The 14,494-nt window shown below is 48.0% G+C and overlaps 1 protein-coding gene across 1 annotated transcript in view; it reads right to left on the reverse strand.

The window, feature by feature from the left end:
- Bsn (bassoon presynaptic cytomatrix protein) overlaps positions 1–13,714 on the reverse strand; it is an 89,456-nt gene extending 75,742 nt beyond the window's left edge. The window contains exon 1 of the mRNA XM_013116965.3: positions 13,394–13,714. Coding sequence (XP_012972419.1) covers positions 13,394–13,605 — 212 coding nt within the window. The 5' untranslated portion in view covers positions 13,606–13,714. The remainder of the gene's footprint in view (positions 1–13,393) is intronic.
- Between the last annotated feature and the right edge of the window lie 780 nt (positions 13,715–14,494).

A 14,494-nucleotide genomic window follows, 5' to 3' on the forward strand; every position in this document is an offset into this window, starting at 1 on the left:
GAAGAGCAGCCAGTGGTCTTAACCACTGAGCAATCTCTCCAGCCCCCTCCAAGCAACTCTTACACAATAGAGCATTTAGTGGGGTTGGCTTATGGTTCCTGAGGCTTAATCCATTATCATCATGGGGCAGGGAGTGTGGCAGAACATATGACACTCGAACAACAGCTGAGAGCTACATCCTGATCCACCCTCAGTGACACACTTCACCCAACAAGGCCACACCTCCTAATCCTTCTAATCCTTTCAAACAGTGCCCCTCCCTGGTGACCAAGCGTTCAAATCTATGAGCCTATGGGGGCCACTCTCATTTAAACAACCACAGTGAGTGAGTCAGAGAACCACCCTCTGTGTGTCCATCATCTGTATTGTGAGAACTGTCAGCTAGCCTGCTGTCCAGGGAAGATGAGGCACACACTAGGCAGAGCTAGACCCAACTGCAGCTTGGAGTCCAGCCTGGATGAGTGAATTCTACACAGCTTGCAGATTTTTTAAAAGGATTTTTTTTAAGAACTGTTGTTTGAAGTCACTGAAGTTTAGCTGACTTATTGTGCAATAATATGGTAAAAACAGATAACTGATCAAAAAACAATCCTCACAAATTAAAATCCAACTGGAATAAAGGAGCTTAATTTTGTACCTTATTAATGGCATAACCACACAGGGAATAATAATTTCTAATAACTCCAAGACATGAACCTATATATCTCTGGAAAGATATAACCTAAAGACAAAATATACCACAGGGAATTTTTAATTATATTCACTAGTATTGTTGCTAGTTAAAAAATAACTATGTTATCACTTTAAAATAAATACACACATATATACATACATTGTAGGGAAAAGGGACCAGTCAAAGAAACACACCCTGAGCAGAGCCACAGAAACACACTTTGTCCCTGGAATCAGAGTCAGTGAAAGAAATGCACCCTGGCCCTAAAATTGGAGCCAAAAGGCTAAAAAGCACCAGAGAAAGAAACACACTTAGGCCCTGAACCAGAGCCAAATCTGACCCTAACCCTGTGCAGAAAACTAACCAATCCTTGGGTAGGAATTCTAACCAATCTGAGCTCAACATTGAAATCAGACCAATCCCTACCCTGGAAAAACTTTCCCGCCCCCCAGAATCCCTATATAAATCCTGTGTATGTTCAGCTTGGCTGGTCCAGCTGCTTCCTTCCAATAAACCCCTTCGATGAGCAGCAGAGTGAGCAGGGCTGTAACACTTTTTCACTTTTTGCCGGGAAACCTCCTGCTACACTGGGCAAACATGCCCAGCTGGAAGACCCTGTCCTGCCAGAGCAGAGCAGATACAATGGGAAGCCTTTCCTTGAGGCAGGGCTGTAAACTGCTAAGCTTACTGCAACCTGTGCTAGTCCTTGGCTCCCGAGCTCCAGGATACCTTTCCACCTGAGCTGTGTAACACTCAGTATTCTGTGACTCCCGAGTTCCAGAATACCTGTCCGACCCAATCTGTCTGAAATGCTTACATACATATTCCACACTCTACCTATATTCATACATACATATCATGCTAGTTGCTGTTTTTGTTGGAGAGATCAGCTGGACATGCAAGGTCACACCTGTCGGGTCAGTGCTTGGGTGATGGAGGAGGAGTAGGAGCAGGTTTGGAGGATCAGGCCCTGGTCCTCAGACTTGGAACTTTTCCAACTGAGCTACCTTCCCAGTCCCTCACAGGTCCTACAGAGCAAAAAGCTAGTGTAGCTAAAGAAAGGCTATCAGGAGAAGAACAGGCCTGAGCAGATTCCGCTGCAGTGCCCAGAGGCTGTGGCCGGGGTAAAGGGGGTGCCAGCTTCTTTAATCTGACTTTGATTCTCCCTCTCTCTAGCGGGCAACTCTCCCCATGTTAGCTAGCAAAGCCCTGGTCATGAAACTCCAACAGTGGCCACTCAAGGTCAAATGTAGGGCTGGGAAAGTGGGTTTACAGGGAAGGGTGGCCTCAGAGCATGACTTCTGAAACAAGCAGATTCCTTGGTTATTACCCTCCCTCTCCAGGGAACAGAGTCAGGGCCCAACAATCTCACCAGGTTAAAGGAATCCCCAGATATGCACAAGGAAGACATGGTGGGACCCAGGCAGGCTTCCACAGAGACACACCTGGGTTGTATATATCCAAGATGGAGGACACTCTGCCTTCATGCAAAAATGGCCATGAGGCTGGACAGACATGGAGTAGCTGTCAGAGATCTCAGAAGGCAGAGGAAGGTGTTTCTTTGCTGCATGAGTGAAGGTTCTCATCCCTCAGACTGTGTCACTCATAATCCATGTGACCCTGAGTACTTAGAGCCTTGGGCACGACAGCTTAGGTAGGTAACTGCCCCAGAGGCCCACTATGGTCAAAGGAGCTAGAGACGTCACCACCAGACTGAGGAGGTGTGAGAATATACACCTGCAAAACCTCTGAGAAGAGAACCAGCCGAAAAGAAGCATGAGGAAATCCAGTTCAAATAACCGGAAGCAAGAGTTATTAGAAACAATGGTGGACTCTGCCATGAAAGACCAAAGGCTTCCGAACACTTCAGCTTCTGTGTCAAAGCAGAGCCTGCCTGTGGAGAGGCCACTATAGCACCCATTGGGAGCTGGGTCAGATATTCAAGCTAAAACAGAGACAGATCAAACACATTGTCTGCTCAAGTCAAACCATACTCCTAAAGGGATCACCCTCATGTACTGGACCTTGACTCTGAGGAGGTGTGGCCTGATCCCACAGAGCCCTGGGGCAGCTCTTCCCTTTAAAATGAGATTGTCGACCCAGCTGTCCAACTGTCTGGGTGGAGTAGGCAAAACTGGGCTCTTTGGGGCTAACCTTTTCCTTGTGCTTCCTCTCCCCACCACACACACACAAAGTTTGCCCAACTCAAGGCAATCACAGGCACTCTGACCATTGCCAGAGCACTTGCAGTGGACGGAACAATACCAGGAGATGGGGGACACAGCAGGGAACAGCGAGCCTGCAGGCTCCGCTAGCCTAGGTTTGCCTTGCAGCTTTGTTAGCCGCTGGCTAAAGCAGTGCAAGGAGCCAGTGACTTCCCAAGTTCCACCTGGAGGAAAGGTGCCGGGGAGCCTTGTCCATTCTAGAAACCTCTGCAACAGAGTAAATGAGCCGTTCTCTATTTACAGCTTCGTCTGGCTCCCCTGAAGAACATCATGCTGGCCTGGAACCCAGGGTGACCCTCCTGAATGCTGGGCTTACAGGTATGAGCCACCACGGCTAGCTTATGACCTTGACTTCTATTCTCAGTGGGACTGAAGAGCAGTGGGAAGCATCATCCTTCCTTCTTATTCATCTCATAGAACTCAAAGGCAAATGGGGCTTTGGAGATCATCTAGTTAAACTCTTCATTGTAGAGAAAACTGAAAGCTTAGGGCCCTGAGTGTGGGTCAGTGGTGGGGTGCTTACCTAGCATGATCCCTAGAAGCTCAAAAATAAAACAAGACCATCCTAAAGATCTCGTCGGCATGTAGACTCTGTGTGGAGTCTGGGGCAACATCAAACAATCAAAACCTGGATTTCTGATCTTCATTCAGGATGCCCACAATTCCTCATCCCACACTGTCCTTTATCCAAATGTCCTACTTCCTGATCCTTTTGCCTCCGCACAGCCCTCCCCCCACCTTGCTAAATTTTCCATCTTGTCTGAGCAGGAGGCAGGAAAATGACAGGGCTCTCCAGCTGTGCTCAGTGCAAGGCGTTTTTGGTTTGCTAGCGTCTGCTAGCTAGCTGTTCTGAATCGCTCATCCTAGGCCTTTGGAGCTCCCAACAGAATAAGCTAATGCTTTGAATGTGTTTTGTAAACTGTAAAACACTATACAAATATATGTTCTACTATTTTAGGGTGTGGAATAATACAATCCCTTCAGACTGTGCTCTTGATTATCTTACCTCTGTGAGACAAGGAGAAGCAGAGGCAAGAAGGACAGGAGAAGGAAGAGGAAAGGGAGGGTAAAGGTCAGGTCACATGGGTCACATGCTTCTGTCTCTCCCCAGACCACAAGCCATGGAGGACTGAGTCCAATAACTCTATGCTCCTTCCCTTATTCTCATGGTTCACCCAAAGAAAGGCTCAACTAATGGTTCCCTTTAAAGCCCTCTAGACCAGCCGGGCGTTGGTGGCGCACGCCTTTAATTCCAGCACTCGGGAGGCAGAGGCAGGCGGATCTCTGTGATATGTAGCCCAGAAGGTAGAGCATCCGCCTAGCAGGCATGAAGCCCTGGGTTCAATTCCCAGCACTGCAGAAACTGGGAGTGGTGGCACATGCCTATAATCCTAGCACTCAGGAAGCAGAGGCAGGAAGACCACAAGTTCAAAATTATCCTCAGCTACACAGGGAGTCTGAGGCCACCCTGAGCTATGTGAGACCTGCCTCAAAAAGGACAAAAAAAATCTACTTCTGGACTAAGGATTTAGCTCATGGACCAGCACTTGCCTAGGGTGGTTGAGGCCCTGGGTTCAATTACCAGCATCAAAATAAATAATAAATTTTAAGAAAATAAAAACCCTTCTATTTCACTGCAAAAACCCACAAGAGTTCCCACAAAGAAAACCCACAAGAAGCATATAAAAGTAGAGTACAGAGACTTTGATCAAAGGATACCAACTTCAAGTTAAATAAGAAGAATAAATTCAAGAGATCTACTGTATATCATCATAACTGTAGTTAATAACAATATTATACTCTTGAAAAATTACTGAGTAGATTTCAACTATTTTTCACCACAGGAAAATAAATATGTGAGGGAATGGATACCTTAATTAGTTTTACATATTTTAAAGCATCATGTGGTACATAATGAATACTGTGTTAGTTTAAAACCTGGTGTAATGGCATATGCCTATAATCCCAGCCCTTGGGGGGGTAGGGAGGGGGAGAGGAGGGAGGTAGAGGGGTTGAGGGTCATATGTTCAAGGTCATCTTGGGATACCTTAGCTGAGACCTCTCTCTCTCTACCCACCCACCCACCACCCCAAAAATTTAGGCTCAGTAAGTAAAGTTCTTGTCACACAAGCATGAAGACTTCTGTTAGAACCCCAAGAACCGACATAAAAAACCAGAAGTGGTGGCAGGTGTCTGTAATTGCAGTGGTCCTGCAGTGATGGGAACCATCCTGGCACAGACAGCAATGGCTCAGCGGTTAAGACCACTTCCTGATCGTCCAGAGGACCAGAGTTTGATTTTTAGCACCGCTGTTCGGTGGCTCACATCTGTCTGTAACTGCAGCTCCGGGTACCTGGTGCCTCTTGTCTCCACAGACACTGACACTCTCAAACCCTCATACAGACACATGCATGTACATAATTAAAAATAAAACATTTAAAGGGAAGTAGAGAGATAGGTGTGGTGGCGCACACCTTTAATCCCAGCACTCTGGAGGCAGAGTCAGGCAGATCTCTGAGTGCAAAGCCAGCCTAGTCTACGTAGAACGTTCCAGGACTCCCGGGGCTATATAGAGACCCTGTCTAAAAAGATAAAATAAAAGGGTATGGAGGACTAGAGTTGTTCAGAGGTTAAAAGCACTGACTACTCTTCCAGAGGACTAAGGTTCAGTTCCCAAAACCCATGACAGCTAACAGCTGTCTGTAACTCCAGTTCCGGGGAACCCAATGTCCTCTACTGGCCTTGGTGGGCACCAGACATTGCACACATTTTACAGCAGGCAAATATCCATACACATACAATAAAATAATAAAAAAATTTAGAGAGAGACCCTGCCTCAAAGTTGTAGGTAAGGTCTAATACCTGAGGCTTTCCTCTGTGTCTAAATACATGCCATGGAGTACTCCCTTTCTTCTCTCTGTCTCTCTGTCTTCTTTTCTGTCTTTGTCTGTCTGTCTGTCTGTCTGTCTCTATTACACACACACACACACTCACACACTCACACATTTAAGTGCAGGTAGTCCCTTGCTACCTGCCCCCAAACAGCAGTACATCAATGTGATGATTGAGAAATGTCCTTATCGTCCCTCTTTTCCAAGTCACCAAACCATGTCTAAATGGTTATTCAGCATCATTTTGAAGATCATTTTCATCCCTAAGCCAGTGTCACTGGACAGCCCAGGCTCATTGGAAGGCCAGGGATACTCCCTGGTAGGACACTCCAGGTAGAACAGAGTTGAGTATCTTCTCATGAGCTCCTAGACAAGCTGGTAGGGCTGGTTGGTCGCCTCTATATTTGAGACCAAGTCTTGGAAGACATTCCTACTTCCTCCCAGATTCTTCACCTTTGACTCTGATAACAGAGCCACCTATACTAGGGGCAACCAAGTCTCTGCAGGCTCTTCTGGGCTTGATCCTAAGAAAGACCTAAAAGGTTTCCAATATGCCTTAAGTAATTTTCTTGTTAGAAACAACCACAACAAACAAACAGAATGACCACAGCCAGCAGACACCCATCCACTAGATGCCCAATCCGTAAGGAGGGAACCACAGAGGACAGAAAGCCAGAATTCCAACCACCCTAACAGTGAGTCACAGTCCAGGGTCCCACCTATAACCAACCTCCCTCACTGTGCCTCTACATGGGGATGGTAGACAGTCCTGTAGGACAGGAGCTTGGACAAGTCTATGAAGGCAGTGCACAAACCAGCGTGACATGCCCCTGACCTGAGGAGGACTGAACAAGAGTCCCCACACCTGGGCTGTTCACTGAGCCTCACTCAGTGTCATCCCAGCCCCTGCTGCAAGCATACAGGCCTCAGCCACCATTTCAGTGTTTAAGAGCAGCTCCCGGGCAGGAAGGACAAGAAGGGACAGGACAGATGGTGCCTGCAGACTCTTTATGGCCTGGCAGGCTGAGAGAGACAAAACACCAAGCAGAATGCCTTCGATGAAGCAGCCATCCAGTAACCACAGCTGAAACTAATACAACAATTTTATCAGTCCTGGCTTAACGGGACAGGCCCATGGACTCAGGCACTGAGTCCCCTTGAGTAGCTCACATGTACAGGGTCTGGTTGTCCCCATTCCTGATCCTAACACGAGGAAAAGCAAGAACATGAGGTGAGGAGGATTTACTGAAGGTCCCCAAATCTACATCTTAAAAGCTTCCTACTTCAAAGCTACAGAGGACTCACATGAGCCGGGTTCAAAGGGCATGGCTCTGAAAGCTTTGGCTTCGTAAGCTCAGAAGGAGGACAATGTAACCCGCTACATTGTTCTTTGGCTCCCAAATCAGTCCAAAGCCAGGCTCTATTTTTAGCAATTTCCTCCCCTCTCCACATCAGAATCCAGAATCCTTCAACAAATTCCTTCTTCTGAAGGTAGAATTTCAGCCGAGCATGGTGGCACATGCCTGTCACCTCAGCACTCAGGAAGTTGAGGCAGGAAGATTGAGAGTTTGAAGCTACCCTGGGCTACACAAAATGAGTTCAAGATCAACTTGAACCATATAGCAAGACTTGGTCTTACAAACAACAACAAAGCCGGGCGTTGGTGGCACACGCCTTTAATCCCAGCACTCGGGAGGCAGAGACAGGCGGATCTCTGTTGTACCAAGTGAGTTCCAAAGAAACCCTGTCTCAAAAAAAAAAAATAAATGAGATGTGTGCTTGTGACATACAATTCAGTGTACAGCATTTCCATGAATGCATGAATCCCCTGGGTTTGAACTCCAGCACTAGGAATAATTAGTAATAATGATGATGATAAAATGCGAATCTGAATAAATTCTAAATATAATATCCAATTTTCAGGAAAACACTGGCTAAAATACATTTTAAATGACACAAGAATGCAATTAACATAATCCAGAATATTTAGAATTACAGAATAAGTGACTCAGATCTGTAATACATAAATTACAAAATGAACAAATTAAGAGACAGTGTGTTAAAGAGACTGGATTTGATATCTACATCACAATTTGAACAAACCAGCTGTCAAAATCTATAAGCCAATCAGAAAACAGAACCACATCCAAATATTCCCTGAGATTACAGATTGTTGGAGGCCAGTCTGGTCTACGGAGTTCTAGTTCTAGGACAGCCAAGGCTACACAAAGAAACCCTGTCTCAAAACAAACAAAACAGGTTGTTGGGCACTGGAGAGACAGTTCAGCACCTAACTTGTACTATTCTTGAGAAGGACCCAGATTCAGCACCCATATTGGGTGGCTCAAACTACCAGCTCAAGAGAGGTCCACTATTTTTGGCCTAGTCATTTGCTCTAGGGTGCTGACACACAGACACAAATACACATAAGTAACAATTTTTTTCCTCTTTTAGTTTTGCTAGACAGGGTTTCTCTGTGCAACTGCCATGGCTGTCCTGGAACTCACTCTGTAGACCAGACTGGCCTCAAACTCATGGAGATCCACCTGCCTCTGCCTCCTGAGAGCTGGATTAAAGGCACCACCACCAAGGCCCGGCAACAATAAATCTTCTTTTAAAAGAACAGGTTGTTGGACTGCACATTCAACTCAGAGACAGTGTGCCTGCCTAACATTCATGAGACTCTGGGTTTGGTTCCTCGCAAACCTTCCCTGGAAAGAAGGAAATGCATACTTAGATATGATGACTGCACTGTGGCTACATTTGTACAAAGCTCTTGTTTCTTAGAAGTGTACACTAGAACTGATGATGGAATGTTGGAATGTCTGGAATTTGTTTCGGGAGGAAGGGAGAGGAGTAAATGAAACTTTATTGGTTGTGAGTTGATAATGGCTGTAGCTGAGTAATTGGAACACAGAGCTTTATGAGACTATTTCCTATATATGTGTGTGTGTGTGTGTGTGTGTGTGTGTGTATGATTGAAATTTTCCACAGTAACCTTGCTTTGTTTCTTTGTTTAAATAACATCTCTTCTAATTTCTCCACTAGAAAAACATTTTTTAAATCCACGGCCAGACATGGCCACTCACACCTGTATTCCAGCAATTGTAAAGCTGAGGCAGGTGAAGCATCCTAAATCTAAGGCCTCCTTGGTCATGTAGCGAATGCCAGGCCAGTTCAGGCTACAGCGTAAGATTGTCTCCAAAAACCAAACAAAGCACAAAACCTACAGCATCTACCGGCCCTACTAGCGCTGGGAACAATATCACCAAAGTTACCCCCTTTTCCCTGGCAAGAAATGCAAAGATGATTGCCCTCTTGAGTAGAATTGACAGTGTCACTACTCTAAAGGAAGGTCACTTTACATACCCACACTCCCAAAAACCCCGGCCACTGGAGCCAGACAAGGCCTCTAATTGACAAATAATCACCTTTCCAAACCTGGCGATTGAGTCCTCTCATTATATCTTCACACTACACCATTTCACTGTAGGCTTTGCTAGTTCGTGACTATTAGCTAACACAATAAACCTGGGTAATTCAGACACTGTGCCTGACGAATCCATTTTGAGAAAAGAAACTCCATGTGGTTCTCCGTGTACTCGCACCAATCCAGTCAACACCCAGGTTCTCTATGTCCAGCTGTCACAGGTTTCCCCATGGCACATGAGGTGAAAGGGAATTATGGATTTTATTGGGCATTTAAAGAGGTGTCTCAGCTGTATTTACCCCTCTCTCTCCCAGTCTTGCATTCGGCCGCATTCTCTGCAATGTAGCTCACATTCCTCTTCCCCATCCTCTCTCTGAATTCCAATAATTTTTCCATAATGCTTTGGGTGCCTCCCTCTCCTGAAACCTAACTGAGCCCTTCCTCTTCTTCCTTGACTACCCTTTTTACACACTGCCTGTGTGGAACCTCCCAGACACAAGGCTGCCCACAATTCTTCCTAGAGATTATCTATGGGTTGACTCTTCGAGAGAGACCTGACCAATCAGACTAAGTGCTAAAGGGTAGGGAAGTACCATATTTTTTCCTCCTATACCCTCCATGAAGCCAAATCTAGGGCGTGCTCTTGGCTAAGATACTTTCCCTAACTTATTGAAGATCAGTTTGTACATGACAAAACATTTACAAGTTCTTAGTGCTGATATGGACAAGGCCGCTGATTTATGTGGACCCTTTGTGCAATTTTAAAGTAAATGTTTAGATGTATTTATTTACTATGTGCGAATGTGTATCTGAGTCTGTGTGCATAGTTGGGGGAGGGACGGACACACCTGTGTCCACATAAGGAGATGCCAAAATAGGGTACCGGGTATCTCTTCCACCACTCTCCACTTACCCCTTTGAACCTGGGGCTCTCATTTTTTCAGACAGGCTGGAAGCCAGCAGGTCTTAGAGATTCCTCCTGTCTCTGCTCACATCCCTCAGTACTGGGGCTGCAGGTTTATATGAGATGTTGTGTGTGCTGGGATTCAAACTCAGGTCCTCATGATTGTATAGCAAACCAGTGAGCCACCTCTCCATTCCTGCTTTGTGTAATTTTTTTTTGGTTTTTTTTCGAGACAGGGTTTCTCTGTGGCTTTGGAGGCTGTCCTGGAACTCGCTCTGTAGACCAGGCTGGCCTCGAACTCACAGAGACCCACCTGCCTCTGCCTCCCAAGTGCTGAAATTAAAGGCAATTGCCACCAAAGCCCGGCTATATTTTTTAAGGTTTATGTTTATGTATGTACATGTTTTGCTTACATGTATGTCTGCACACCACATGTACCTGGTGTCTGTGGAGGCCAGAAGAGAGTGTCAGATCCCCTCTGGAACAGGAGTTATGGATGGTTGTGAGCCACCATGTGTGTGCTGGGGATTGAACTCAGGTCCTCTAGAGCAGTCAGTGCTCTTAACTGTTAAGCCATCTCCCCAGTACCCAATAAACAGGCATGTTGGCACTGGGGCTTGTATCCAGGGCCTCATAGGTGCTGGGTAAGCCCTCTACCACCGCACCACCTCTTGGAGCACTTTTTCCCCAAAGGTGCTGTCAGGTACGTACAAGGTGGCATGCCATGGATATGTGTACAGGTAAAATCCCACCATCTTGTGCTCTTGCTGCATATTGATACATCTCTACAAATGAGTGAGTGGGCAAAGGAACAATGAATGAATGGGGCCCCTTCCTCTAACAGGATGTAGCCCCTACCAGCACACACGGTTTGCACAGCAGAGTCTGAGACAGAGATCAGCCTTCTCCTAATCTGTCACTCCTTGGGAAAAGCAGAGCTGATATAACTGTGTGTAGTGAACCTGAGACCAGAAACAGCAAATCCTTCCTTGTGGAGCTCTCCAGTGCTCAAAGATCTGCCTTCGCCCCGACAAGCTGAGACACCACTATGGGTGTGGCAGCACCGATGCCTACTGAATTCAAGTCAGGCTCTTCAGCCTTCAATGCTGAAGCCACCCCCTCATAGAGCCCAAGTCAGCACAGTATGGGGATGAAAAAACGAATTCAGCTTGAGGTGACAGGAGGTGGCATGGCAATAGGCAAAAAGCAGGATTCAACTCCCTACGAACCTCAGTTCTCCTATGGGATTAGAAATTTAATCACACCTTCTTCTGACCCCAATACTATGAGGTTTCTGACTGCTACAAAATTCAAGAAACAAATATATCCCTGTGCAATGCTCTTTGCTGAATGCCTAGAGACACACGCCACGGAACTTCTCCCCCATTGGTGGGCCAATCTGTTCATCAGCATCTCAGAACAGAATCGCTAAATTTGGTATCGGGTACCTGAGAGGCACTGGTGAGAGGAGGCAGGAGCCGTTCCGATCCTGACGGAGAGACAGACCATGCAGTTGTCTGCTTAGCTGACATGCTGTGATAAACTGACCAGCAGCTGGAAGCGTGAGTCCTGTCCCCTAAGGGTCCTCAGTCACCAACTCACCTCCTGAGCCTGAAAGCTGAAGGACCTCAAGAACACAGGCCCAAGTGTGAGCCCTGCGCGCAGCTGGCAAGATGTGTTGTAACTGCTAAATCCAGCAAGAGCCCACGGCTTCTGCACACATGGCAGTGGATGGGTCTGCCCTGTAGCAGGAGTTACAGGTAGAATAGAAATGGAACCCTGAGGAGTATGGGCAGCATACAGCAGCCTCTTTCCTGGTCCTCTCTATATACTGACGGGTCTTTCCAAAATCCCATATGCTTGTCTCTGCAACTTCTGATAAACAGCTAACCGGAAGAAAAATGGCAAAGTCCCCATATAGAGCTCTCAGCTACAAGGTGTTTTTCCATTCCGCTGTAGCTTTTCCTTGGAGCCAGAGGACTGAAGCATGGTGAGCTTCTGTCTCGAGCTAAAACCCAAACAGCAACTCAACACACAGCAAGATGGGCAGTATTCGCAGTGCTAAGAGCTATGTGCTACTCAATTGCATTATTGTAATGGCAAATGTAAATGGACAAATTCCACCTCTAACAGGTATGTTCACAGACTGACTTGTTTGAGGCAGGTTTTGGGCTACTAACAGCTTCATCATGGTGAGTTGTCTAAGAAATGACTTCTGAGGAAATAAACACAGGAGAAACATAGCTGGGCATCTGAAACAGCAGAAATTATTCTTCCTTGGACTTTTTGTGTTCTGGGAAAGGCAAAGCAACATACATTGGCAGCTTCGTGTGGGGACAGAAGCACCGCCCCAAGGAGTATGCTACTCCCCAGGCCCAACTGGTGCAAGAATAATGCCTCCATTTTACCCTGCCATCTCTTGGTCGTCTTCAGTCTGCTACATAGATTAGATCGCACCCTCTGCATTCAATGCAACTTGTTTTTGCAGAACTGGGTTCGCAAACATCTGACAGAAGCTGGGCTTAAATACTCGACCAGATCTGTTCTGTGTTTCAGCTTTCCCACTGGCTCGAGGTGTCGATCTAAACCGTTAAGCCACAAGTTCATATCTGGTGCTAGGCAATTCAATAGCATTTTTGCTTCACCTGAAAGTGTTCACTAAACCTTAATGGACGCACATGACTGTGAGTATTACTGGGCCTGATAGTATCCAGTGGACCATTTTTCTTTCCTCAAAGACAGTGGCAGCCACGGAATGCTTAAGGAAAGCAGAAGACAAGTTCATGGTTCAACTACTCCCATCTCTCCCATTCCTAGCGGTGACACTTATCTTCCCTGACAGCCACTCCCATTGTGCTCTTCCACGACCCGACACAATGGACATATGCAGACACTGGCAGACAGGGAGGATGTCTTCCATCCCATTGCTCCCCGTGCAGAGGGACCAGACTAAGGTTACATAAGCCCCTCCTGAGCTGTTGGTCCCCCATGTTTGGGGGAAGGAAATTGGGAGATTGTGACGAAGTCACGGTCTGCAGGCCCTGACTAACCCTGTACTCACCATCCTGTTCTGTCAAGGAAGGGCGGCTGGAAACCTAGGGCGCCCCCCCACACACACACAGACGACCACCCAGCTCACGCCAATCTGGCAGGACTCGCAGTGCGGGCAGAGCCGAACTGGCTATCCACTAGATCGTGGGATTCCAGGCCCCGGCCCCAGACTCGGACCGCAGCTCCCTGCCCCCCAGGCCCCCAGACCCGCGCTCTTACCTGCCCGGGCCGGGGCCAGGACCAGGACTGGGACCCAGACCCAGACCAGGGGCCTGGGGTCCTGCTCGCGCAGCTCCAGCTGCGGAGAGCTGTCCGCCGCCAGCTAGTGCTGAAGGCGGCTTCCCTGCTCCGGGGCCCGGACCCGGACCAGAGCTTCCGGGCGGCAGCGGCCCTTCACCCGCGCCGCCCTCCAAGCTGGCCTCATTGCCCATGGTGGGCAGGCGGGCGGGCGGGGCCGGGGTCGCACTGCGCCCGGGCCGGCGGCTCCCGGGCGGCGCTCACACTCTCCACTCCACCGCTGCTGCCGCCATCTCCCAGCTCGGCTCGCACTGCCGCCTGATGCTGCGCATGCGCTTAGCGCGCACCGCCCCCCACCCTGCACACGCCCCCCCCTCCCCGCGCGCGCTCACGCCAGCCCGTGAAGACTCGAGTCCACGCGCCAGCCTCGGGGTCGCCGGGGAAAGGCCTCCGGAACCCGCGCATGCGTCCTCCGCGGCCAACGCGGCCGGAATTTGCTGAATGAAGCCCAGCTGGGCCAGGCGGCCGGATTCCACTGGACCCCTTTGGAGATTCACTAGACCTCAGAAGCTACCTAAGAGCCAGTCCTTAGCAGGTAGAGGCAGGAAAACCAAGGTCATCAACTGCACAGCGAGTTTGAGGCCAGCCTCCACCAAACCATTTTAAAGAGAGTGACCGGCAGGCAAGAGGGGTGCAGTGGGTAAAGAGGTGCTTTCTGTCAAGTCTGACGCTGTGAGTTAGTGACCCACGTGTTGAAAGGAGAGCACCAACTTCCACACGCTGTACTCTGATCTCCACATCCACCCGTGCCCCCAACCATACACAGATACAAATAAAGATGTCTTCTTTTAAAAGAGGCTCTAGAGAGATGATTTAGCAGCTAAGATCGTACACCGCTCCTGCAGAAGACATGTTCGGTTCCCAGCACCCACAACAGTGGGCTTACAACTACCGGTAATTTTTGCTCAGAGGACTTCTATGTCTCTCTCCTCAACAAACAAGCCCTCATGCAGACCCACACACATATGCATAATTAAAAACAGTAGCCATGCATGGTGGCGCACACCTTTAATCAGCACCCGG

Source organism: Mesocricetus auratus, unplaced genomic scaffold, assembly GCF_017639785.1.
Source record: "Mesocricetus auratus isolate SY011 unplaced genomic scaffold, BCM_Maur_2.0 Super-Scaffold_100691, whole genome shotgun sequence".
Classification (NCBI taxonomy): domain Eukaryota; kingdom Metazoa; phylum Chordata; class Mammalia; order Rodentia; family Cricetidae; genus Mesocricetus; species Mesocricetus auratus.